Raw genomic sequence first — 26219 nt, 5'->3', positions numbered from 1 at the left:
TTTAGTGTGACTGTTTTGCGGTTTGCCCCCTCAAGTTATCTTCCCTTCTTCTCCCTTGAACAACAGCCACTCCTTACTCTTTTGTTTGAAAAAAAAAATTCTTTCTCCGTGTCAAAATAAATTTCACAATTTGTAGCCGCAATTTATAAATACGTATGTAGAAACATTTATTGTGTATATCCGTTTGAAGTAAATGGTAGTATCACATAAAAAATTGATACTAGTAGTAATAAATTTTGGCATCATATCTAGTGAAAAGTCCATTACACCATTGTAAAAATAGTTCAAGAAAATCTCGAAAAAAATGCGTATGTCAGAGAAGTGATGTTTTTTATGAGTGCAAAATTTCAAATCTAAACTCAAGTGCGTTTGACAGCAACGTAACTTTCAAATCCAAATCTTGAAAAAAATTGCGTATGTTAGGCAAGTCTCTATGTTCTATCAAACTGATTCTTAATTGCGACTCTACTTAATGTGACCGTGCAATTTGCCTACTGGGGAATCTATTCGTCAGTAAAACTCATAAACTTCCATGCCCTTTTCGGGATAAATCTTTCCTTGGTTGTCCCAACGGAGAAAGCATTGTTTAGTCGAGCAAGATCTTTTCAACTTTTGATGTAGCTAGGTAAACCATCAGACTGGCTTATTTGGTTTTTATACTCTTACAATGTAAAAGAAATAAGTATAAATTCCGATGAATATCTGCAGGAGCTCCACCATTACTAAGTTAAGCCAAAATAAGTATATCAATATTCTAAATCGAGGATCCTAACAATTAAATTATGAAACTCATACTTTTTATACTCCCTCCGTCCAACAAAGGATGTCTCAAGTTTGACTAAATTTGAATGCATCTATGCACTAAAGTCATGTCTAGATACATCCAAATTTTAACAAACTTGAGACATCTTTTGTTGGATGGAGGGAGTATAGTATTTGGTAATATGTATAAGTGTTGTGATATTTTAGAACTGACTTCCTTTTCGACATGAATGCAGTGAAAGTCAAGTGTGTACGCTAGCTAAGCAAGCAAGTGGATGAAAAAGACGGAGTACCAGTAGCACGTAGATGGTCAAATTTTAGGTATTGAAAAATCAAACGTTTGAAGTCACGGAACATATCTTTGTCTCATTCTATTAATTACAAAGCTGAAAAATAGAGGAAGGCATGCCATGAGCAGTGCTTACATATAAACGTCACTGCAATTTCCACCTTTCGAAAAATAACACTAGAGTGCTATCTTTTGACCGATTGTAATGGACAATTTTTGAAGATTCAAATGACAATTGTGTTTTTCTGAATACATAAGAATTGAAGTGGCATATAAATTACAAAGCTGAAAAATAGAGGAAGACATGTCATGAGCAGTGCTTACCTATAAACGTCACTGCAATTTCCACCTTTCGAAAAATAACACTAGAGTGCTATCTTTTGACCGATTGTAATGGACAATTTTTGAAGATTCAAATGACAATTGTGTTTTTCTGAATTGAAGTGGCATAAACTCATTGCTTGCTTTGAAGGACAGGGACAAATCACTACCTCTCTTCCTGTAAATGAATTGCCAGAGCTCAGCCTTTCCAAGAAAGATACCGGAGGGAGTACTACTCACTGCACAGTGCACAACGCAAAGGAACAAATCGACGGAGAACTTTTTTTTTAATTTCCTCGGAAACCGGGGACACGCACAAATATACAAAGCCACTGGCTCCCGGCCGACAAGCAGCCATCCAGAGGCTGCTTTGCTTGCTTTGAAAGGAGACAGGCAGACAGGACAGATGAGACGATGGAGCTCTACCTAGCTATCTGTCTATATATATACTACAAGATCTAAAGAAATTTAATTTTAGTTAGAGAGGAGAATTTAGTTTGGGTTTCCACAGAGGGGGCAGCCAACAACAGCTGATCAGCTCTAGCTATGGACACATGCAAAGTCCACGTACACACCATTCCCTACTTATATATATTGATCCCCAACTTGCCTCGTCTCCTCTCTCTTTGGAAGGATTCTCACATGTGTTCTTCGCGCCAATTTATGTCCTATCAATCTTTAACAATGATTGACCTTAATTCATTGTTGGCAATTTACGCATCAGCCAGACATATACACACACATGAGCTGATCACATGCTTTCCTTGGAAACATTGCCTCCACAAAATTACTATATTGGCATTTTAGAGCACTTGCTCCATGGTGTAGTTTTGAATTATTTGGTAGATTCATCTAAATTTATTGTGTTAACATATTGGTTCTATACTTCAATACCCTCTCTGTTACCTAAAAACATGATGTTTTGGACACCGTTTAGTCAAACATTAGAACTTTAACCACCAATATTCGTTAAATATTCTGATTGGGCGAGCGAAAGTCATATAGTCTCAAGAGTTAACATATAATTTCTATTAGGTTCCATAGTTCTACTACAATAGAAATTGTTAATGATCAAAGTTATACTTATAGGGACCATGTTAATATAGAACATCATCTTGACAAGACTGCGGTGGGTCGCATTTTTAGGACATTAAAAACGGGCTTTTTTCGTGGCCTCTCACGTCTCCATGCTTGTGAGCCATTGGATTCGCAATATGGATGCCTGTGCAATTGGTTGTGATTGATAGATCGGCTGGCATCCTCTTAGAAAAATCGCAGGCCTTTCGTTGATTTGGCCATTTTTGTCTTGCTAGGCCTTGTGGGCTGTCGGGCCTACGAAAAAGAGTCAAGTTCCATGAAAGAGTAACCCACAGATGGCCAAGGGAGAGCTCACGCAACATGCAAAATGGTTAGACTCGGATGACGGCACGCACAATGTAACACTTTGTGTCGTGTACTTGGATATAACGATTCATTCGGTTGTTGATGATTTTGCTTCCTCCTGTAAGCAACTCATCGTAGTTATCTCATCATCAAGGGAAAACAAGATTAGTACGCGAGAAATAACGCAGGCGAAAAATACAACCTTCCATTAATTTACGGCATTAAAACGGGACACTCTAAGAGGCGTCTCACCCATCCACTCTCTTAAGGGTTCACGCCGATCCCTATCATTCTATCGTTCAAATTTAGGATGCACGACACCTTTTTCCGAGCATGCTACATGTGCATAGATCAACCACACAGGAAAACATATAAAACTCATGAGAAATAAAATAAAATAAAGTAAAACAATACCAGGGAGAGGGAAGCCCGGTGAAGGAAGCAAAGCTGTGTGACCTTTTTGTGCATCCAAAGCTCAGTGGCCCAGAAAACCAACGACAGGAGTATACAAAGCACTACTCAGCTAAGCACCAAAACAAGATATGATGACATGACATCAATCACATGACACCCAGCCAGCAAAAAGGAGAGAAAAGACTAGCATCATCATTTTTCCAAAAAAAGGAAGAAAGAGTAGCGTCATCAACAAAATTACCAGCAACAAGAACACTAATCATCCTGATATAATACTATAATGCAGAAATCTGGAGAACCAGAAACAGAACCAGGGCCCGAATTGTTTATCATAGTCCGTCCGGATTGCCGTTAATGGCCACAGAAGCTTTGCTTTTCCCGAGGCGATGACGTGGGAAGGGCTCTACTCTTTCTTGCAAGTTGCAACGCCGCGTCGCAGATGGAGACGGAAGGCGGCGCGCTGGCTGGCGTCGGCGCCCCTCCGGAGACCATCGTCATCATCCATCCATGAGCCGAGGAAATAAATTATAAGAAGAGGGTAGATAGATTCCATCCTCGTTTGCTCCAGCTCTGAGCAAATAGAAGAGACAATGGTAGCGTAGGCAGGCACCAACCTGGAACCACCTCGGGAGAGATCAAGAAGCCCCTGGAAGGAAGACGGAAGCTTTTGGCCTTTCTCTTCGGTTTCAGAGCATTATTTGTCCGTTGCCGACCGGACAAGGAGGAGGAGTGGGGATCGTGGGGAGCTTCTTCTCCGATAAAAAGCGCCATTTTGGCAGGAATCTGGTGAGGAAGCGGCGGGGCTGGTGCCATTTGTTCGGCGGCCATGGAGGCGGAAGAGCTGCTGAAGAAGATACGGGTGCTGGAGGAGGGCCAGGCGGAGCTCAAGAGGGAGATTGGGAAGCTCATCCCGGAGCGGCGCGGCGGCGGCGGTGGTGCTGGGCAGTCCTCCGCCGCTGCCGCGGCGGCGTCCCCTTCCACGCGCCGCCCCTTCCAACAGCAACAGCAGCAGCAGCAGCAGCAGGCCCCGTCGCCGCGGCTGCGCGCGCTCGCCTTGCTCCCGCATGCGGCGGCGTCGGCGCGGCACCACCACCACCGCGCCGGGCTGTCAGACAGGCACTGCCACAGGATACTGCAGTCGCTGGGGCAGGCCGTGCACGTCATCTCCCTCGAAGGGAAGGTCCTCTACTGGTGAGCTTTTACTTCTCCCTCCCTCCTGGTTCGAGCTGCGGCTTTGCTTTGCTCTATGCTCGTCATGTGTTTGATGAAATGCTGGAGCTGTTTTTGTGTAAATTCTTGCTTGCATTAGGAGCAACTTTTGGTAAATTCCTGCTTGCATTAGTTGTATTTTGTACTATGCCATAGGGGAAACCAGGTGTGTATTGTTGGGAGGGAACCAGTTGCTAATTTCAGAATGATGGATGCTATGTGCATTGTTGTTACATGTCTGAGGGTCAGGAGTAGAGCGTGCCGCCTCATCTAGCCCCTGCTGGAAGGCCTTGCTCTGCTCCGTGGACTACAGTGAGAGCACAGAAAATTTGGTTTGTTCTTTGCTAATTGATTACTGAGGATAACAATGCTGCAAGTATATAGTGTGGCGAGGCCACTTAAAAAAACTATATAATCTCTCCGGATATACAATTCTTCATGCAATATGCAATTCTACATGAACCTGATTATCCTGGTCTCCATTTTATGCCATGAATGACTACATCTCTTACCAATTTTCCCATCTTTGCTGTAACCTAGGAACCGGTTTGCCGAGCATCTGTATGGCTATTCTGCATCAGAAGCAATTGGCCAGGATCTCCTTGAATTAATATGTGATCCTGATGACTTTGGTCCAGCAAACGACATTATCAGGAGTATATTTATGGGGAAGTGTTGGAGAGGGAAATTTCCTGTTAACCACAAGTCAGGAGAGCGGTTTTCTGTTGTTGCCAATAACACTCCTTTATATGATGAAGATGGTAGCTTGGTGGGCCTCACCTGTCTGTCAGGTGATGCACGGATATTGGAGGAAATGGTTTGTTCTTCGGCCTCAGCGAAATTCTATCTGAATTCAGCGAAGCCCCATTTACAAGTTATCAGCAGGCCTAAAAGTGGCTTGCCAAACAAAGGTTCTTCTGACTCCCAGCAACCTCTCCAATCTGCCATCACTTCCAAGATAACAACTTTGGTAATGACCAAAAAGAAGAAATCACTACTCTGTTAGTTTCAGTAGAATGATTCTCTTCTGGTATTTCTTCTTAATTTATTTCCCAGTGTATTCTTTTCTTGATTTTTAGAATCACAACACAGGCTACCAAGGTTACAAGTAGAGTTCGTTCTCGGATCAAGACAGGCCAGAACTGTGATGAACAATATGATAGCGGCTGCGAGGGACAGTATTCTGGACATTATGCCAGGGAGGAGCTGACATCAAGTGAAGCAAGCACCCCAGGTGCCTTTGTTGCTGAAGAGAATTTCCCTGGGAAGTCGAAAACAATAAATAGCGATGATTCAGGAGAGGGAAAAGGAGGGCTTCACAAGCTTTTTAGTTCAAAGGCAGAGGCATTATTCAGCAAGAAGGGAATATCATGGCCTTGGAAAGGAAATGAAAATGATGGGGGTTACAGAAATAATAATGTGACCTCACCAAAATTGCATGCTAAGCAAGAGAATGTCCAGAGTCGTCAGGGAGTTCCAATTCCAGAGCCTATCGTAATTCCAGACTGCCAAGACACTGAATATGTCCGAGCAGGCAAACATGAGGTCTCGGGTTCCTGGTGGACTTTCAATAATAACAGCACAAGTAGTACTATGAGCAGCACTGTAAGTAGTACCAGCAGTCCTATCGAGCGAGCAGATTATGAAGCAGACTGCCTAGATTATGATATCTTGTGGGAAGACCTAGCTCTTGGAGAACAAGTAGGTCATGGTAGTTACTTCTCCCATTGCACTTGTTTTCTTCTTGTTTTTGAGAGATTATTTGCAATTGCTCTCTTATCTTTACATCTGCACTTTAATCTCTTGTTGACATGTACTTCAAAAGTTTTTTTTTGGTAATTTTAAGAACTTAAGCAGTTAGTTCTTTTAAGTTCTCACGCTGCATTCATCTTACAATAGCTCCTCTATGCTCATCCTTCTATGGCATAATCCAAATCTGGTATGGTTCTTGTAATCTTCAGTAGCCAAAATACTATGCAACTTCCCTGGGTTTACAATAGTCTTGATGGCATCAAATGTCTACTCCAGCCTTATAAATTTGAAGTGCTACAATTTCATATCTTAACAGTATGTCATTTTGCCTTTGTACAGTTATGCTTGAAAGTTAATAAAACCTTTTTACATTTCCTACTGAAAGCTCACCTAGATAATCAGACAAACTTAGTAAGAATACACCTTTTCATGGTCTACTGTTGCTCCTTTTGTAATGGATATAGCTCATTTGTGCTATTTTCATGTTTGATCCACGCAGGTTCTTGTGGAACAGTATATCATGCTTTGTGGTATGGCTCGGTATGTACAGTCTGTTATGTGATTATGAATGAAGCTTTAAATCTTAACAGTAAATTCTGATGGTCCATCCATGTCCCTGTAGGATGTGGCAGTCAAAGTATTCTCCAAGCAGGATTACTCAGAAGAAATGATACAGACCTTTAGACAAGAGGTAGACATCTATATCTAAATACATTTTCTGTGGACTCCAATGCTCATGCAATTGTATTTGCCAATGGAATTATATTCACTTGTTGACAAATCTTCAGTTTGTTAATGGTTAGACTTTTTGTGTTGAACTTTCTAATTCCTATTCCTACGATTTATTTTCCATAGTTTGTGGTCATGACTAAATTTGCACCCTTCAAATGTGTAGGTGTCACTGATGAAAAAATTACGCCACCCCAATATAATACTCTTCATGGGTGCTGTTGCGTCTCAGCAACGACTTTGTATTGTTACAGAATATCTTCCACGGTATGCTTTATATCTCCTAAACTATTATTATGTGGCTGTTGTATCTGTATGACATGATCTGGGCAATTAGTAGTAAAATCCATATCTTTTGTTAAGGTGTCCTCAACTGCCTGCCAGAGTTTGAAATCTTAGTAGTTTTTTTGGAGAGAAATCCGAGTAATAGCTGCCTGGTTCTTGTTGGTTTCCCTGGTCCCTCAGTGGGCTATGTTTTGAAGGAAGCATTCATTTTTTTTTTAAAGTTCCATACCGTAGATTTTGTGCCTGTGCAGCGTTCAACATGGAGGTAGGAGATTTAGATAATCAAGGATGGCACTTATGCTTTACAAAGTTGAGGATTCTGTCACTCTTTAGTTCAACCCTACATGCCCGCCTCGCCCAGTTTCCCTGCATCATTACTCTGGAAAAGTGCACCATCTAACTTTGGTTATATTCCAGTGGGCCACAAAACTTGATCCAGTTCGAGTTTCCTGGCCTTGCATCACCATCATCCTACTGCCCCTGGTTCTAAGTAATTATATAATCCACATAAAGTTTTGTATTGGGATCTGTTCTTCATGGAGATATTTTTGAAAGTCTTCACATGCACGGAAGAAAACGAAATAGCATGTCGGCCTATGCCACTTGTATTTCTGCTGTCCTGGTTTCACTAACATTCGATCATGTTACCCCAGGTTGGCTAGCGAGAATACACAAGCCTGGCCCAGTGGACTTTGATTGAATATTGGTCTTTTTCCATGTTCTTGTATTGGTGCTGCAAGATCATCTTAAACTTTTACCTATGCTACCTTAAATACTTGATGATTGCTGACTTACCAATTTTTTTTACTACAAACTAGTCCTTTTTCCTGGGATTGGAACCATTTATTTGCTATCAGAAATTTAGTTTTTGACATCCTTCTGTAATTGTTTGAAATCTCATAAAAGGTCAATGTTTTTACTTGCTTTGCATCACACTTCACCGAGTCATGTAATGCAGAGGGAGCTTATTTTCCTTGCTTCGAAGGACCACTGGCAAGCTGGATCCAAGACGGCGAATTCACATGGCTATAGACATTGTGAGTGCATTTTGTCTTGAGCAGATAGTTTAAGAAATGGCAAACCAAATAGAAAGTAGAAACCTCTGAGTAATGAACATAGTAGCCGTAACGGATGGAATATTTGTCACTCGTAGATATTCAGAGGCTTTTTTGAAAGATACATAATCATTTTTTGCAACAGCTTAGATGAGAAGTCGAAACTAAGCCATATCTGTTAGCTTTAGCATGTGAAACAACGGGAAAAGAAAAGGCATTCTGTTACTAGGACTGTGACTTAATACTCCACCAAAGGCTGGTCATAATTGATGTGAAACATTGATACTTCAACGAAGAAATCAATTTCTTTCCATGCTAGTTCTTGTCGGGTTCTGAAACCTTGGATATAATAGTTACTCTTATTTTGTTTGACAAGTACATATTGTGGCCGTACAGAAGTTTTGATTGTCATGCAGATATTTAAAACATATGTAGTTATACTTTTGCAGGCAAGGGGCATGAATTATCTTCACAATTGCAGCCCAACTATTGTTCATCGTGATCTAAAATCATCAAACCTGTTGGTTGATAAGAACTGGAATGTAAAGGTAACTGAGAGATTTAGTTTCCCTACTTCATATTTTCTCTTCTCATTCACTTGGTTCAATTAGGTTGCGGACTTTGGTCTTTCACGCCTAAAAGTCGAAACATTTCTGTCAACAAAAACTGGGAAAGGAACAGTAAGTACAAGAAAAACTTTACCTTTTAACATGCATTTTCTAAAAAATTGGCTTAGACTTTTTGCTACCATAACTTTTGTGTTCACTTAATAAATATCTGATATCTTACCTGTCATATCCAGCCACAGTGGATGGCCCCAGAGGTGTTACGTAATGAACCTTCAAATGAAAAGTAAGTTCAATGTTGACATTCTTGAACAATAGGTGTTCCTGCTATCTGCATATGGTTACTAATCTCTTCCTTTTGTAAATGGCAGGTCTGACGTGTACAGCTTCGGAGTGGTCCTGTGGGAGCTCGTTACTGAGAAGATACCTTGGGATAATCTCAATATAATGCAGGTACATTTTTGCTATGGGTTTGTCTGTCAATTAGGTATTCCATCATGTATTTTGTGGCGACCATGTGGCTGCGAATTCAGTAGCGCTGTTTATTCCTTCAGCAGGTGGAAAACAGTCGCAGGTGATCTAAATTAATAATCTACTTAGATACACAAGTAACACTGGGAGTGGTAATGCCTGTCAAAAAAACTCTAGAAATGATAATAACAAAGTTCATTGTTTCTTTGCTTCATATTTCCTCCATTCTCCTTTTATCCTGGCAGCAAGATTAATTCACACCTAGATGCTTGTCGCTGCATGGTTATTCGGTTGAAGAATTGCGAAGTAAAAGGTCCTTAAAGTTGTACTCCTGTCCAAAAGGTGTCCATTTACCCAAGGAACTCCATAGATATGCGCTTTTTTATTGCGTTGTAGAGCCATTTTCCTTATTAAATACTACTCGCTTATTGGTGAATGGTGAATCTTTTCCAATAACTGAAATCATCACCATTGCAATTTAAGATGAATCCAGTTTTTGCTTATATACCATAATAGTGCACATGAAACTCTTTAACACTGTCCCCGTGCTGCAGGTTATTGGAGCGGTGGGATTCATGGACCAGAGACTGGAAATTCCCAGCGGCATGGATCCTCAATGGGCTTCGATGATCGAGAGTTGTTGGGACAGGTAAATACTAACATTGCGTACTACTGATCAGAGGCATTCTGTTAAACGATCATCCTTTCTGTGAGCAGTGATCCACAACGCCGCCCTTCGTTCCAAGAACTCCTGGAGAGGCTCCGGGGGATGCAAAAGCAGTACGCCCTGCAGCGGAAAATGGCTGGAAAAGGCGCTGAGAAGGTGATCGATGAAGATTGCTAGCTAGCTCCAGGCCCCAATTGGGATGGACATTGTAGTCGCCATTGCGAGCACAGATAGCCAGGGTCCAAGTCTTGGATTTTCGATGTGTCCTCCATGGTTACCTCCGGGAGGAACTATAGCCAGAGGAGTGCCGTGGTGATTCATCCTCGGTTTCTCGAATCGCAAACCTGAAGCTTGGAAATGCAGTTTGTCTTCAGACAAGAAGACTGGAGGACAGTCGAGGCGTTAGTTGATCAGTTGGTCTCTGACTAGTGGCAGATTGTGTTGTATATGGAAAGTTGCATACATTTAAAGTTAGCTAGGGAAACTAAATTGCAAGATTACAGAATACACCAGATTGAAAATCAAATCAAAGGCTCCCGGAATCATTTTGGGCAGGCAATTCCTCTGTAAATGTGATCCATCCAAGGCTATCGACACAAAAGCACTCTATACACAGGTGCCAGCAAACTTTGGAGATTAAATCAAGTACAGAAAGAAAGGTTCAGCACAATTGTTTTGGCACTCGAACTCATGAATTTGAGATTTGATAGTTCCCGTCTTTGTTTCCATTTCCTATCTATCTAAATCAAATTGATGGATTCTGCCGAAGAAAAAGAAAAGCCACATGATGACCATATATCGCTTACTCAACCACAAAACTACTAACCAGTTTGCGCGAATTGATCTTCAAAGATTAGCAGGGTTCCGGAGAACTTGAAGCAATACATCTTTCAGGATAACCACTATGACATAAAAAAGCAGCATTCAGTTCTTTCAGGATAACCACTTTGATATCAAAATTCCAATAACCATAGCAGCATCCAGCAAAGGACAGAAAAATTCAGCATGAACCAAGGGCAAACACAAGGCTCTTAAACCATGAAAACACAACACATACATTGGACAATAAGGTAACTGCATCTATGTCCAGAGATGTCCCCAGAAAGCCTTCAACAAAATCACAAAAGGATGAACTGCACATGACAGGCAACATACATAATTAACATAGCGAATTACAGCATAATTAACTACCATAGCAACCCTCTCTTTTTCTTCTTCTTTTTTCCTTCATTTTTTTCAAGGTTTTTTTTGTATGACACTGGATGAACAGCATCTCAGAGTCTCCGCTCTCTTGGATATAGCTTGAACTTGTTGATAATGGCGGTGGAGGAGATCCAGTGCAGCGCTCAGTGCTGTACCTTGCCCCATGTCCCTGTTGGTGCCGAAGGAAATTCCTCCCCGGCCACCATCAGCTTATTTGAGGGATTCTGAGGAAATCCAGGTGGTAGAGCCCGTCTTCCTCCTGGATCCGGCCTTCCCCGACGACGACCCCTGTGCCGCGCTCCTTGACGCTGCAAGCCTCGCCCCCGAAGGTCACGGCGAGGCCCCGGCGCGCGAGCTGGCGCACGGAGACGATGACGGACTCCGGCCCGAGGTCCGGGACGAGGAGCACGCCCTGGAGCGCGAACCGCGGCGTGGAGATGATCCCCACGGCGGTGCCCGGGAGGGCCTTTCCGTCGCGCCGGTGGAAGTTGGCGCTGGATGGATCAGGAGGAGGGTTGGCGGTGAGGAGGTCCGCGCTGCCCGTGGCGTGGGCGGCGGCGACGGAGTCGAGGATGTACCGGCGGCGGCGGGGTTGGTGGAGGTCCTCCTGGAGCATCGCTGCCGAGATCGGTGTAGGATCTGGTCAAATCTTCGTCTGGGAGAGCGAAATCGGTGGGGGAGGAAGGAAGATGGATTTCAGGGAGAGGAACCCTAGCGCGCACCTGCTGCTCGGAGAGGAATCGGCGGCGAGGAATCGCAGCTGCTCGGTATGAGGAGTCGAGACGAGGGGGATACGGCATTTGGGGGAAGGCGACAGCGGGCGGCTTCTTCGATGCGAACGTCCGGGAGGGAGCTATCGTGACTACCTTGCCTTCTCCGCCGCCGCTAGCTAGCTGACAACCACCTCACTGTCGCTCCGGCCGGCCGCCTACTGCACAGAAAAAATCCCCCACCGGGAAAACCCTGGCATAGCATTGTGCTTGTGCATTGCATAGCACGCCTCTGTCTGCCTCCGAACAAGCGCCGCCCACCCGACGCCAGTGAGCTGAAGCTAGGGACACAGAGGGTCCGTTGATCAGCCGCCGCCACCGCCACCGCCATGACCACATCTCTTACAGACTACCATGACGCCGAGCTCAACCGGCTGAGGTGATTGATTGATCATGCTCCGTTGCTGTTTGGTTTTTGGTAGATGATCTGACTCTTGCGTGCGTGCAGGGTTGTGATCGACAACGATGCTTCCGACCGCGCGACGGTCATACGGGTGGAAATCCTCAGCAGACTCTGGGTCCTCACCTGTGCCATCAACGAGCACGGCCTCCTCATCCACGACTCCGATCTCCACTACCACAGCAGATTGTGGCACGGTGAGCACGGATTCTAGACACACCATCACTACAGTGGACTCAATGACAGTCCACACAGACTTCAATCCTTTTTCCTTGTTACCAGGGGCTATCAGTGTCACCGATGATGACGGGAACAAGATTGCTGATGAGCGAACCATCACCGACATCCGAACCGTAAATTCACTAATTCATTTTGTATTGAATTAATTGCTGGACTCTAGTTCTTCTCTAGAATCTTATGTCAATGAAAAGGGATTTTGGGAATTGGATCCATGGTTGCAGGCCATCGAAGACATGGAACGTCAGCATCTTACTCGCATGAATGCACTGTGGCACGATGATTTCTTGGCTTCTCTCGGCTGGAATATTAAGGTAACATCCGAGCATAACCTTTCGCAGGGGCGGAGCTAGAGAAAAATAACCCTGGTGCACATCTTAGACATGCACATGAAAACATATCCAACCTTCTATAAAAAAAGAGTACTGAACAAAATATCTTCTCTATATCTTAGCATATAGTTTCATACGCCTAGATTACAAGCTTGCAGCACCAAAATTCTCAACCCCGGTGCACCCGTGTTGGCCTAACCTGGTGCACTCACATATTATAGGACCTAATCACTAATAAAAAGTCTTCTGACCCTGGTGCCTGTGCACCAGGGAAGCTGCACCTAGCTCCGCCCCTGACCTTTCGCTTGCTTGCTTGAAAGGAACTCTTGTAAAAATTTGTTTCATGATATTTTCTTTGGGGGAAAGGGGACAAATACGGGTTCCTCTTCGATTTAATTGCCCTAATTCACCATCTTCTTCTTTGTTGCATTCTTCTTTCTTGCAGGACACTTGGGACACTTGGGATAGTTTTGATCTTGGTGAAGCCATGGTAAAACAAAAATTGCGTGCTGATTTGGAAAATCAAACACCTCGTTCTAAATGGTTTGAGTCACCTCCTTCTCAATTTTGTCATAAGATGCTGTAATTATCAGTAAATAAGTAGACTAAACACTTCTCGCCTGTCGGGCGCCCCACATGGACCCCGACATGATCCTGATGCACATTGCGATGTTTAGATGCTATGATTATCAGCTTTCTTCTTCTTCTTTTTTTCATTTCTCGAGCACACGTTTAGTGTATTAGACAAAGCGCCAAACAAGGTGCACAAGTACAAACCACCAGCATAGCCAGCCAAAACACAAACAAGGAAAAATGCAAAAGGTCAATGTCTTTGTCTGTTGTTTATCATCGGTGCATGCCTGCAGCTACAACATTGATTTGGACGTCAGCAAGGCGGAGGAGGTGCTGCTGCACCGGAGGATCCTCGCCGAGTGCGCCGACGCCGACAAGCACCCCGTCGTGCACGCCCGCTTCTTCGGGGTCAGTAGATTAGTTAATTGTTCAACGCCTCTTCCTGACAACAACACTATTACTCGCTCTACATGTGGAAGATTTCTTGCAGTCAACTTGACGCGCTCTCTGTCTCCATGAGCAGTACTTTGATTCGCAGGAGGACAAGCTGCCGGCCGTTGGCTCTTCTCGGACAGAAAAGGGTAATCCTGGAGCCTCTGTGGCATCCAATTCGAGGTATAGGTTCACCCCGCCCACTCTGCAATGCCTAGTTAGATTACACTTGATCATCTCCTCTCACCTCTGCCTTAATTGTTGGTATAGTTTACACTCGCTGAAAGGATTCAATATGTACGTGTTCTGGTAAAAACTCTTCTCGAGAAAGGATTCCAATTAACAGTAGTATCAACTGATATTACAATATGTACTTGTTCTGGTGTCTCCTACTCCCTACAACCAGCATAATCCCGATTTCTGCAGTTTAAAACATCATAAGCCCCACTCATAGATGGTTGCAACTCCTGAAATTCTTGGTAGTCTTCCTCATTTACCCATAGCAATTAGTAAAGATATCAAGAAAGTAAGTTCACTTAAGATTTAGTTGTATGTTTACGCCATGCGAGAATTCATAGTGTACTATTAATTTACACCGACATCTATACCAGAAGCTTATGTGGAAAATTTAGAGGGATTGTTTGAGGATATTGTTGTGGAACACTTGATTGGTTTTATGTCACTATACATCTATACAAAAAGTTATTGTATTGTTTAATGATCTTAATTTTGATGGAATGCTAAGCTGTATCCCTATCGGGCCAGTACTTACCTGATTTTTTCTTCTCTGTCTTGGTATTTTTGTACTGTCACATATAGCCTCTGTAGCAGCATAGGAGTTTTGTTCACATCATCGTAGCATCCCCCCTGTTTTCTAACCCTCTTCATGTATTGTATTTTTTTTGCCTCTGTACGCTTTTGGTTTTCCTCTACAAAAGAGTTTTCCACATTGAATTTGTGCCCCTTTTTTTCTTCTTGATTATCTTCCTTGGTTAGCAATGCGCTTTCAACATGTTGCCCAAATATTGGAATTTAAAATATACATGCGTGCCAAGCTAATATCGATATTTAGTTATTCTCAGGTGCGACTAATGTACTCACAAGGGAATATCATCATCGTAGAGTGACTGTTATCTGTTGAAACTAGGACATACCATTTCATTGCATTATGAGCTAACCATAGATTATCGATTCTGCTAATGGTTTCCAACTTTTTAGAAACTTTCGTGCAAATTCAAATGATGTCATAGATTGCGGTTACCAATTTGTTTCTCCACTATGTGCCCTGTTGATTATATTCCCTCCGTCCCAAAATAAGTGACGTGGATTTGTATAAAAATCTATACAATTCTACGTCAGTTATTTTGGGACGGAGGGAGTATGTATTTATAACTGATATCAACGATGTTTTGCAGGGGCTCCACTAAGGATACTCAATTTTCATTCTCGCCCTCAGGAATGAGCGGCATTGACTTAATGGTTGGTTCTGGCAGTGTGCACGTACCAAAACATTACAGGTATAATACTTTCGATTGATTCAATTAGTCTTGAACCGTCCATTCCCAGCAATTTTTCAGTTTTTTTTTGCCAATTCGTGCTTTATATAACTTCTGTTACCTGAATATTTATCAGTGTGCACCACCCAGTTGTCCAGATGGTGCTGTTCGCCACTGTATTATCTGATGACTTCGACCACAAATACTTCATGATGCCTAAAGCTGCCCTTAACATTAAGAAGAAATTACCTTGGTTTTATATTGTTTATGGAGATGGTTCAGTTGTTGCAAAAGCACATGTGTCTAAGTTCCGTACTGGAGTTGTATGCTTTTCAAAGCATCCAAATGCAAATGAGGTTTTCCTCGGTTATACCAGCGCAACATACAGGTAATGCCTTCTCCTGCATATGTGCGAAATAGACACAAACATTGTACTGTGCAATTGTGCAACGTGGTCTCACTAAAAGGGCGTTTTTTTTAGATGTAAAGGGCTGGTTTCTTATTGGACACGATGAACGAGTCCCAAATTTCTGGGAATCACCCGACTCTGAATTTTAATTACTGCACTGTGAATTGCTGTATCTATCTGCAATAGGATATGTAAGCTCAATAGAGTAGATTGCACAAAGACACACCTTCAAGGGATGGAGTAATAGAAAACAACAGTCCCAAAGGATTTTAACAAAAAAACAAGAACTTGAAACTAATGAGTTACTCCCTCGGATCCATAATAAGTGTCTCAGATTCAGTACAACTTTGTTCTAAGTTAGTACAAAACCTGAGACACTTATTATGGATCGCAGGGAGTACAAAAAACCCAAAACATGCACAAGTTTACCATTTAATCATGATGGTCCCACATGTCATACACATGGTCTCTGAGCCGGCTTAATTAATCTTGAGACGACTTGTTTGTATGGTAAACTTGTCCTGGTTACTCCTTAGTCTTGGAGCTAACTATGTTTTTTTTTTGCTAAAAATTCCTTGGAATCGATGTTTTCTGTTACTCCATTCCTTGAAAGTGTGTCTTTGTGCAATTTACTCAATATGTAAAGTCAGTTAGTTGTAATGTATATTCGAGTTCAATTTTTTTCTTTGCAATGTATATTGTTTTGTCCACTAGGAAGTGCGTTGAAAATCGTATGGGTCAATCAAAATCAAATTTGTACTGTTATGCTTCTCCAAGACTCCAATGAGTATATGGCCTTCATAGTTTATTATGTCAACACAACTCTATTCACCTTGTCTAGTATGGAGTATGAAACACAATTGCAATGCTGAATTATGTAAGAAGAATTGGAGCATATTAATTAGTAAGTATAAAGGATAAGGAAAAGATACCAAAGCACACTAGCTACAATGGACTGTATATGGGAAAATGATCATATGTAATTAATTATTGGGGAAAGGGTATGCTTATTTTATTGTGCTCATATTGATCAGCATGACATTTGCAAGAAACAATGTAAAATTGTGCTTCCGGTTTTCTAATATGACATAAACCCACATTTTTCTCATTTAGATATAAACCCTGAATAGTTTAAAAAAAATGAGGCCACCCTGAATAGTTAATTCATGACATCATTAACATATTAGCAGCTTAGCACTACTCCAGTCTCGAAGACTGCTGATAGAACATTATGATTTACTGGTCAGCTTCATATTACTCTTCTGCTTGTGTCAGATTTGAACCCGCAAGTTGCAGAATAATTCCTATTATGGCTGATCACTGACCAAATTCAATTCCACTCATTGTTAGGTTGGATGAACGAACATCAACACTGCTCAACTCCAGCCACTTCAGTGAAGAACGACATGGTTCGAAGATGTATGCACTAGTGATGCCGAGATCATCTATGTCTTGTGATGTGGGAACCGTGGCACTGTGTCTCTGGCTAGATTCCGGTGCCAGTAGCCATATGGTGGGTGACAGCACAATTCTCATAAATCTTCGTGATCTGTCCACCGGGAGGGTCATCATCACAGCAGATGGTTCCCGGCTTGCTGTCGCGAAGGTTGGTGACATCCAGACACCAGACATCAGGATCCAGGACGTCTTCTATGTACCCGGACTCCAAATGAATCTCGTTTCAGTGCGTCAACTCGCAAAGAGCAAGGTGGTCACTACTTTCTACGAAAACCATGCCAAGCTATGCTTGGAGGGAGAGCAGATCGGCGGCGCTGTCGTGGACGACACGGTGTCTCTATATAAATTGCGATACCTTCACTAGCTGTATTCGCTCAGCTGATTTTGTAATCTTTCTACGAAAACAATGCCAAGCTATGATTGGAGGGAGAGCAGATCGGCGGTGCTGTCGTGGACAGACACGGTGTCTCTGTATAAATTGCGATATCTTCACTAGCTGGATTCGCTCAGCTGCTTTTGTAATCTACAGAGAGATGCACAGGCAGCTTGTACATATAGATTTTGTGTTGTAGAAAGACAGAAACAATCTTCGTCTTGCTGTCGGTAAATTAATAGTTGTGTCTGCAATTTTCACCAACATACACTGTCGAGGTTATTATTGTCCATAATTTTTGTGTCTACAAAGTACATTGTCTGTCAGAATGGCAGGTACACATCCTCAGAAAATGTGCTGGAACCTGAAACTTCTGGAATTCATCAGTTTGTCTTGAGACGAGAGGCTAGAGACAGTATCGTGACATGGCGATCTTTCGAGGCCATGTAGGAGGAACAGTTTGATCCAGATGGAGTCCGGACGAGTGAAGTTTCCTTTGAGAGGAATCCGAGGACTTTCATCCATCGTATATCCAGCGGAACACAAGTAAATAACCGAGGTAGACAGGACAGAAGCTAGATATAATGATCAGCGGTACCTAATGTATGAACCTAACGTATGAACATAAAAAAATTCTAGATTCTAGAACATATGAATTGAAAAGGGGCTTGAACAAAATGAACAATTTGAAATCGGAAGGGTAAGAGCAACGAGAATTCATACATATTTATTGGCTTTCTGTGGCTCCATTCTTGCATGTGGAGGATCATTTTGCTAGTTTCAAATGAGCAAAACCAAAGATTAGTAACATCATTTAGGTGTCGAGGATGCATTACACCCAGCCAATGGTGAACTTGATCGATTTTGGGCCTTAATCTAAATTGCACAAAACCATCACGTCACTGAAGCGGCTGGTGGGTGGTGGCGCATAATTGCTGGAGTGTTTTTTTTCTTCAAAATACCATGGTGGACTGGGCTGGGGTGGTGAAATGGGCTAGCAAACAGACTAAGCTGGGGTGGTCAAATCTGTAGGCCGCTCTGGGCCTCAAGCCACTCGGGCTGATGAGAAGATGGGCTCGGGCCGAGCTGCACCGAGCCCAGTCTGTTTGTCAGCCGTGCCGCAGTCGCCCGGTCGCCCCTCAACGGTGCAGCACACCGGCGGTCGTCCACTGCTAATCACATCATTTCATTACCATGAATAATCATGCAATTTTATTTTTAGCACAGAAGCACTTCGCGTGATTCTTTTGCTAAACATGGCACAATGTAGCGGCCGCGTTCGCAATTCACGAACCTTTTATAGAGAACCGGGGAGAGAGAAAGTATCACTTCAGCGATGCAACATGTAACATGAAGTTGGAAGTTTTAAATCCTATTGCAAGAATACTTCACTTTTCATAAAAGAATTCTCATATTTTATTATGACAATTCTTTTATGGAAAGTTCATTGATAGGAAAAGAATACTTAGCATACAGTATACCAAAAACTTTTATTCTATATATCGGACGGGTTTGTTCTAAGAATATTGTACCGAGGAATTCGATACATAAAAGTACATTCATTAATTAATCCAAATTATTCATATTAAAGAATTGGAATTGTTTTTTGATAGGTCAATTCAGATTATTCCAAAACCAGATTATTTGTTTGTTTGTTTCCCAGAAAAACCCTTTGGTTTTGGATGCTCGTTGCTGCTAGCAAATGATCTTGATTTTACTAAACAGTAAGATTGTACTATGGAAAATAAGTCTTATTTTTTCAAATATTTTTGCGAATACGCTTTTTTGACATCTGCATTTATACATGAAGATCTATATAACTATTACTCCCTGCGCAGCCACATAAGCGCAACTTTAGCCATCTGGAGTACCCTTTGTTCCCGCCCCCTCTTTCAACGGTTGCATAGCCTCCCTCTGCCCGCCACCTCGTTCCTGGCTTACTCTGCCTCTCTTAGTCGATTGCGATGCTTCTCGATCTAGACAATAAGATCTTTGCCCTGCTGCTAACCTACGGAGACGCTTACGGATGGAGGGAGGAAGGCGGAGGAAGCTAAGGGTTCCGGTCGGATTGTGTTAAACTCAGTGACTTTGGGATGGAGACGAGAAGACATGGGAGCAGACGAGCAGTGTTGCGTTCAATGTTGGATATTGCCCAACTACTACGGGCCTCATACTGACCGAAACATAGACACACTGCCGCATGCAGTCCATGAAAAACTGTCACATACTGCTTTATTTTGTTCGCCTCCAATCTCTCATACGTGGACAAGCTAGCTTAATCGAACATCGCATCCTAATTTTTGGACGAAAGTCAACCTATGACCAAGCGAACCATGAAACCAGGTAACCACACATATTTATATCGCACAGAGCTAGATCGATGATCTGCTCTCTCTGTGTCAGGAATGGGTCGCTTCATACATTTGTTTCCCTCATGAAAAACCCATGGTTTCATCATTCCGATGGCGTTTTGAAGACTAATGGTAAGATGCTCATACCATCAACCGTAAGGGTGTCACAACTTTCTGATTTTGAAATACCTTCACTAGCTGGATTCGCTCAGCTGATTTTTTTTTTACTGAAAACTGTAGGAAAGATTCCAACCGTATATATATATAAATTAATAAAAAAAATATTTACAAGGGGAGGGGGACCAGGGAGAGAGAGTTACAAGGTGGTGCGCTAGCTCGACATTAAGGAACAGAGGAAATAGAGACAAGCCAGTCTAGGAGGAGAAGCCTATTGCTATCCGAGAATCGCACAGATTGACGGCGAAGGTCATCTTCGAAGTGTTTGCGCCAAGCAACACGAGAAGGATGCTCCTTATCAAAAATAGACCTATTCCTAAGCTTCCAAATGTTCCAGCAAGCCGTGGTAAAGATTTCACTAGCGCAATTTATCGGGAGAATTTGCTTGGCATGAGCACACTTGTGGCGAAAATCACCAAAAGGAAAAGAACCCACTCCGACAGAGTCCCAACAGGCAGCACTAAAGCTGCATCTGAAGAATAGATGATCATTGGTTTCCCTGACGCCAATATTGCAAAGAGTACAGGCGGTGCAGCCATCCTTGTTGCAGTTTTTTCTATCCATGAGATCCCTAGTGTTAAGCCTATCCATCGAAAGAAGCCAGCAAAATCCTTTGAGCTTCGGGACGCATCTGTTTTTCCAAATCCAGGCGTAAGAAGGAGAGCTGCCAGAATGAGTAAAGTGTTGCGTGTAGAAATCCTTTGGGCGATAAATACCGTCGCCCCAAATGCTTAACCAAGTGTCATTATCTTCTGGATCAAGGGCAACAGAGCGGAAAAGCTGCAGCACTTGCTGAAATTCCCAGAGGCCTCAGGGGAGACGAGTTGTGCAAGGAGCTCCAATGGATCCTGGCTTCCGCAAGGTGGTGCAATCTAATATCCTTATTGATGGCAAATGAGAAGGCTCTAGGAAATTTGTCTCGCAGACAGTCCCCCTTCCACTTGTCATCCCAAAGGGAAATTGTCGTTCCATTTCCAGGAAGGCACTTAGCAGTGTCTTTGAAAGCCGGCAGGAGAGAAAGGATATCATGCCACCAGAAGGAACCTTTTCGAGTCATCTTGAGAGGGAACAGTTTCAGAATAGTGACTCTTCCAGATTAGGTTGACCCAGGGAACATCATGTTTATTGAAGAATTTGTAGAGAAATTTGAGAAGTTGAGCATCGTTATAGATTCTGAGATCAAGGACACCGAGCCCACCTTGTCTCCAGGGTTTGCAAACTCGTTCCCATGCCACTAGAGCCTTACATTTGCCAGTAAATTCAGATTTATTCCAAAGGGCAATTCTCCTTCTTTTATCAATAGCATCGATAAATCGCTCTTGTGCTTTAATGATGCTGAGAGCGTAGGAGGGAAGGGCCAAGATTACTGACTTAACCACCTGCAGACGTCCTCTGAAGGAAAGGTATGAGGAACAGACGGCCAACCGGCGATCAATGCGATCAATAACAGGCATAAGGTCTTTGATCTTAAGTCTGGTGGTTCCGACAGGCCAGCCAAGGTAGGTAAAGGGGAAAGAGCCCACTTTACAATTCAAAACCCTAGCAAGAAGACTAGCCTTGAAAGAGGAAGTGTTGATCGGTATAATACAGGATTTGGTAAAGTTAACTCTAAGACTAGTGGATTGCGCGAAGGTTTCCAATAAAGCCTTAAGGCAGAGAAGCTGTGAATTGGAGGCTTGCATGATCAGGAGCGTATCATCCGCATATTGGATTATGGGAAATTCCATATCACCATTGGGAATGGGGAGGGAAAGGAGACGCATGCGGAATGCCTTGTTGATAATTGCCTGAAGCAAATCAGCAGCCAAAACAAAAAGAAGGGGGGGAAGGGGATCTCCTTGTCTAACACCCCTCCTGCAGTGGAAGAACTTTCCAGGAACGCCATTGAGAAGGACAGCCGATGTTCCTGAGCTAAGAATGTTGTCGATCCAATCAATCCATCTCTTATCAAAACCCAAACTCTCAAGCATGCGGAGGATGGCAGAGTGATCAATAAGGTCAAATGCCTTCTCAAAATCTAATTTAACAACAACAATTTCCCTCCTAGAATGCTTGCATTGATGAAGATATTCCAGAGTCCAAGCCAGGCATTCCTGTATGGTTCGGGTCTTGAGAAAACCATATTGATTTTTGTGAACGAGCTTCAGAATCACTTTTTGGAGCCTGTTTGCCAAGATCTTGGTAATCAATTTAAGGCAGGAGTTAAGCAGCGAAATAGGCCTGAAATCGTTGACAGTCTCCGGGGCAGTGATTTTTGGGATGAGGGTGATGAAAGAGGAATTTAAGCAAGATCCACATTATGAAAGCAAAAATCATTGCAGAGATTGAAGATATCCCCTTTGATGATATCCCAGCATTTTTTGAAGAATAAGCCATTAAATCCATCTGATCCTGGAGCTCTATCTGAAGGCATATCCTTAACATCATTTTCAATTTCAGTTTGAGAGAAAGGGGTTGAAAGAAGAGAAAGATCCACATCATGTGCAGGGATTAAATCTTCCAGGTTAAAGTGCATGTGACAGTTAGAATGTTGCCCCATTCTTCCCTGAAAAGTTTGCCAGAGGACTTCAGCCTTGCCGTGGTGAGTGTCAGCGATGGAGCCATCCAAGCGCCTCAGGTGAGGGACAATATTTCTTCGGAGGGCTCTAGTGGCTATCAAGTGAAAGAACTTAGAATTCTCATCCCCGAACTTGGTCCATCGAATAGTGCATCTATTTTTCCAGTATATATGCTGATTGGTTCGAAGATTGACAACGTGCTACTTGAGAAGTGTTCTGAGATTCCATTCAATGTGATTGAGTTGTCTTAATTCCTCCACGAGATCAAGAATGATGATGATTGCTTCACTATGTCTGATCCAAACATCGAATTGAGATTTACGCTTGCTCCAAATTCTAAGGCCTCTCCTTACAGATTTGAGCTTGGGAGCTAATAATACCCGCAGAAGTGCCACGCCTGGTGGGTAGATTCCAGTAAGCATGGAACCTGGAGGAAGCCCGGCAAGTTGACCCAAAAATTCTCAAATCTGAAGACATTAGCCTTGGGGATGGCCGAAGAGATAGTAACGTGACAGGGCACATGATCCGAGATGTCCTGAACGAGGGGGAAAACCTTGGTGCTGGGGTAATTGATGCTCCAAGCATTGGAGGTGAAAAACCAATCCACTTGCTCCAGGAGTGGATTAGTTTGCATGTTGCTCCAAGTGAAGGCGCGACCGATGATGGGGAGTTCAGCCAGATCAAGGGCTGCAATAGTATTTTTAAAGCATAAAATGTCCTGGAAATTGCCTCCTGGTTTATTACGGTTGTCCAATGAGCGATAAAAGTTAAAATCACCCAGAAAAAGCCAGTTTTCAGCTTCATCGATCTCCAGGCCCATTAACCAATCCAAGAATTCTGTTCTATGGGGCTCAGAACAAGGCCCATAGATGTTAATAATGTGCAGGCAATCAGAAGAAATCCGAGAATTTAGACAAATATAAAGCCCAAAAGAATGAGCTTCAACAACAGCCCATTCAAAAAGTTTTCCATCCCAAGCAGTGAGAATGCCCCCGGAATTGCCCATAGAGCCCGAAGCGGGGACAAAAGCAAAATCAGTAATGTTAGGAGGGGCCAAACGACGAATGAAGAAATGATCAAAGTGGGATCGCTTGGTCTCCTGAAGACAGATAATTGAAGCTCGAATTTGAGAAGCGCGAGCTTTAACAACATCCTGTTTTTTAGAAGCATTCACCCTTCTAATGTTCCAGCATAAAAGGTTCCAGGAACAACAACAAGTAACAGAAGTTCTAGACATAACCACAAATTAACAAAGAAATCCCATGGTTGGAACACAATTTCAACTCAGAAACTGCCATAAACAAGTCTGGCACAAAAAAGTAAATCCATCCCAAGCTATCTTCAAAGCCACCTCTAGTCTCTTGGATCCTCGTCTCCATCTCCTGGGTCTTCATCTTCATCAATCTTCTCTGCAGTTGGTTGATCAAGCGCTTGCACCTCACCAGGGGGTACACCACAGAAGTTAGCCGCAATCGAAGCTGCAAGTTGGAGCGTGATTGGGTCTGGTACTGTCTTCATCTTCAGATGCTGGCTAAACTCCATCGGAAGCTCATCCATCTGCAGCCCAGAGGCCTCAATGCTAAAATCAGGAAGAGGCAAAGATGTTGTTTGCTTTCCTTTTCCCATGGCCACATAGTCACGCTTGAAACCCCGTGACTACTTCTGAATTCTGGGGCTACGGTGGACCTCGGATGTAACTCTTGGGATGGGCCTGGACCTTCTATGGGAGCGGCCCACAAAATCAGCATTAGAAGGGCGGGAAGAAACGTCCCCATGTGATGCCGCAGGGGAGGGGGTCTTCTTGCTCCTTCATGAGTATGTGATACTACAGCTCTTGGCGCGCTTGGGTGATATGGAGTCAGCAGGGTGAGCAGAGTGAAGGTGCTCCTTGTGAATGGGCTTGGCAGATTCTTCAGGAGACGCTTGGATGTTGCATTTGCGGATAGGAGAGATCTCATCTTCAGAATCCACATCAGGCTCATCGGAGAGCCGTTCCAAGAGATCATTGAGGTAACATTGCAGGAGTTTCTTCTTGCCACTAGTGGGAGCAATGTTCTGCATGATCTCCTTGTTTTGACAGATGATATCAAGAACAGCAGCGCCAACTGAACCAGTCTCACTGATGGGGGCGGGGACTGAGGGTGTGATGATCGGTTCGGCAGTATCTTGATTCCCAAGTGATCTAGGGATCTCCGATCGCCGGGGCGTGAGACCCGGGACATGAGGTTGGATAAGCTGCATGGATTTTTTGGCGAGCGCTGGACCCATAGCAGCACCCATAGCTGCAGATCCCTCCCCAAAAGGTCGAAAAAAAATCGGTGTTTTCCCTTTTCTATCAAAAGGGTCCTCCGGTGGAGCAAGAGATAACTGAAGATTCTGATCTAATTCATGCTACTCAAGTGGTGCTAACTGGAGTTGAACATCAGAATCAAAGTGTGAAGGCAGGGGGGCATGAACCTCGCCAAGCTGATGCAGCAAGTCGTCCACTGAGTCAGCTGCATGGGCGGCACGATCTTCTCTGATGCAAATCCCTTGTTGCTTGCCACGGACAGAGAAAGGAGGCGCCTCGCCTTGGGGGACGGAGGTTCAGAAGAGCTGGATCTCGCCGGCCCCCTGATAGCGCGTCGGGGAAGAATGTTGGGCGCTCGACGATCAACCGGCGAACCCGGTAGCTCCGGCTCCTCCAGTAGGTCCTCTTGACCTGGCCAACCGCCGATATGGGCGGGTTCCTCTTGAGGAGCGCCCCAGGGGTCCTAGCCTTCATCATGGGGGGAGGGTGGCATGAGGATGTGCCTATTGTGATTCTCCGGGAGCTCCTCCTCAAAAGGGAGCATGTCGTCAAAGTCTCCGACAAGGACAATCATGGGGACCGTCCAGGACCGTCCTCTTCCACCCGTCTCACTGATGTGCTCAACGATCGTACTGCGAGGAACCATGAGGTTATCCTTGACCAGGCAGCGGAGAAGGATGTAGGTCTTCTGGTTGTGCCGGTCAACCCAGTTAAGCAGCACCCCAAACCTTGAGACCGCTCGGCGAAAGAAGTTGGCATCGATGAAATCGAGCGGCCAGCCAAAATACATGATGTAGTAAATCCGGACGCGTCGGTGCAGCGTGCATTGGTGGCCTCGTCGTGGCGGATGAAGTAAAGCTCGCGGCAGCCTTCCATCTGTATGAGCGGCTGACCGACAAGGCGATCCCGCGCAAGAACATCCTCGAGCTGGAGGACTCCAACTCTGAAGACGTGAGTCCAAGATCCTTGGACGACGACGTTGAAGGGGGGGGGGTGATGGTGTTGATGATTTGCTGCAGCGCCGGGATGCGCTCGAAGACCGGCACCTCCGGCTCAACAATGGTGATGGCGTGGTCCTCATGGTGGCGGGCCGGAATACCGCCAAAGAAGATGTGCTCCTCAAGGTTTTGCTCCTCACTGCCGTCTAGCCACTACATTCCGGCGGGGACCCAGGGCGTGGGATCGAAGTTGAAGTTGGACATGGTGAAGTTAGGTGGTGGTAGAGGCGATGGAATGGGGAGCGGTGGGATTGGGGTT

The 26219-nt window shown here is 43.8% G+C and overlaps 3 protein-coding genes across 6 annotated transcripts; 2 read left to right on the top strand and 1 right to left on the bottom strand.

Moving 5' to 3' along the window:
- The first annotated feature begins 3385 nt into the window (after positions 1–3385).
- Positions 3386–10612, top strand: LOC100845823 (dual specificity protein kinase splA). 2 transcript variants are annotated; one of them, XM_024463351.1, is made up of 13 exons: positions 3386–4360; positions 4919–5348; positions 5435–6089; positions 6630–6670; positions 6753–6821; positions 7026–7126; positions 8103–8181; positions 8649–8747; positions 8811–8879; positions 9002–9051; positions 9137–9218; positions 9791–9885; positions 9954–10612. In XM_024463351.1, exons 1-13 carry the CDS (start codon positions 3996–3998, stop codon positions 10078–10080), a joined length of 2262 nt encoding a protein of 753 aa, XP_024319119.1. In that variant the 5' UTR covers positions 3386–3995; the 3' UTR covers positions 10081–10612. The 2 variants fall into 2 exon arrangements, with proteins under 2 accessions (XP_024319119.1, XP_010237399.1); XM_010239097.3 differs by having other exon boundaries at positions 3400–4360; positions 5471–6089; positions 9954–10573.
- Positions 10613–10902: 290 nt separating this feature from the next.
- Positions 10903–11965, bottom strand: LOC104584435. Its single transcript, XM_010239096.3, has 2 exons — positions 11829–11965; positions 10903–11724 (listed from the first exon to the last, which is right to left on the bottom strand). The coding sequence occupies exon 2, from the start codon at positions 11720–11722 to the stop codon at positions 11312–11314; it is 411 nt and encodes a 136-aa protein (XP_010237398.1). The 5' UTR covers positions 11723–11724; positions 11829–11965; the 3' UTR covers positions 10903–11311.
- Positions 11966–12112: 147 nt separating this feature from the next.
- On the top strand, positions 12113–17852 carry LOC100845516. 3 transcript variants are annotated; one of them, XM_014902965.2, is made up of 10 exons: positions 12113–12255; positions 12325–12473; positions 12559–12629; positions 12738–12827; positions 13291–13388; positions 13712–13826; positions 13957–14033; positions 15266–15367; positions 15483–15734; positions 17106–17852. In XM_014902965.2, exons 1-10 carry the CDS (start codon positions 12206–12208, stop codon positions 17575–17577), a joined length of 1476 nt encoding a protein of 491 aa, XP_014758451.1. In that variant the 5' UTR covers positions 12113–12205; the 3' UTR covers positions 17578–17852. The 3 variants fall into 3 exon arrangements, with proteins under 3 accessions (XP_014758451.1, XP_003575673.1, XP_024319120.1); XM_003575625.4 differs by having other exon boundaries at positions 13942–14033; XM_024463352.1 differs by lacking the exon at positions 17106–17852 and having other exon boundaries at positions 13942–14033; positions 15497–15683.
- The last annotated feature ends 8367 nt before the right edge of the window (positions 17853–26219 follow it).

The sequence above is a fragment of the Brachypodium distachyon genome, chromosome 4 (assembly GCF_000005505.3).
Source record: "Brachypodium distachyon strain Bd21 chromosome 4, Brachypodium_distachyon_v3.0, whole genome shotgun sequence".
NCBI classification, from domain to species: Eukaryota; Viridiplantae; Streptophyta; class Magnoliopsida; order Poales; family Poaceae; genus Brachypodium; species Brachypodium distachyon.
Note: the sequence above shows the minus strand (reverse complement) of the source record. Positions and strands in the feature narration are given on the sequence as shown.

Bases quoted from the DNA above. Each gene is read 5' to 3' on its own strand.
- LOC100845823 (XM_024463351.1), top strand. From the start codon at position 3,996: ATGGAGGCGGAAGAGCTGCTGAAGAAGATACGGGTGCTGGAGGAGGGC. The intron at 4,361-4,918 runs GTGAGCTTTTAC...GCTGTAACCTAG, and splicing joins GAAGGGAAGGTCCTCTACTG to GAACCGGTTTGCCGAGCATC. The intron at 6,090-6,629 runs GTAGTTACTTCT...TGATCCACGCAG, and splicing joins TGGAGAACAAGTAGGTCATG to GTTCTTGTGGAACAGTATAT.
- LOC104584435 (XM_010239096.3), bottom strand. From the start codon at position 11,722: ATGCTCCAGGAGGACCTCCACCAACCCCGCCGCCGCCGGTACATCCTC.
- LOC100845516 (XM_003575625.4), top strand. From the start codon at position 12,206: ATGACCACATCTCTTACAGACTACCATGACGCCGAGCTCAACCGGCTG. The intron at 12,256-12,324 runs GTGATTGATTGA...GCGTGCGTGCAG, and splicing joins GCCGAGCTCAACCGGCTGAG to GGTTGTGATCGACAACGATG. The intron at 14,034-15,265 runs GTATAGGTTCAC...GATGTTTTGCAG, and splicing joins TCTGTGGCATCCAATTCGAG to GGGCTCCACTAAGGATACTC.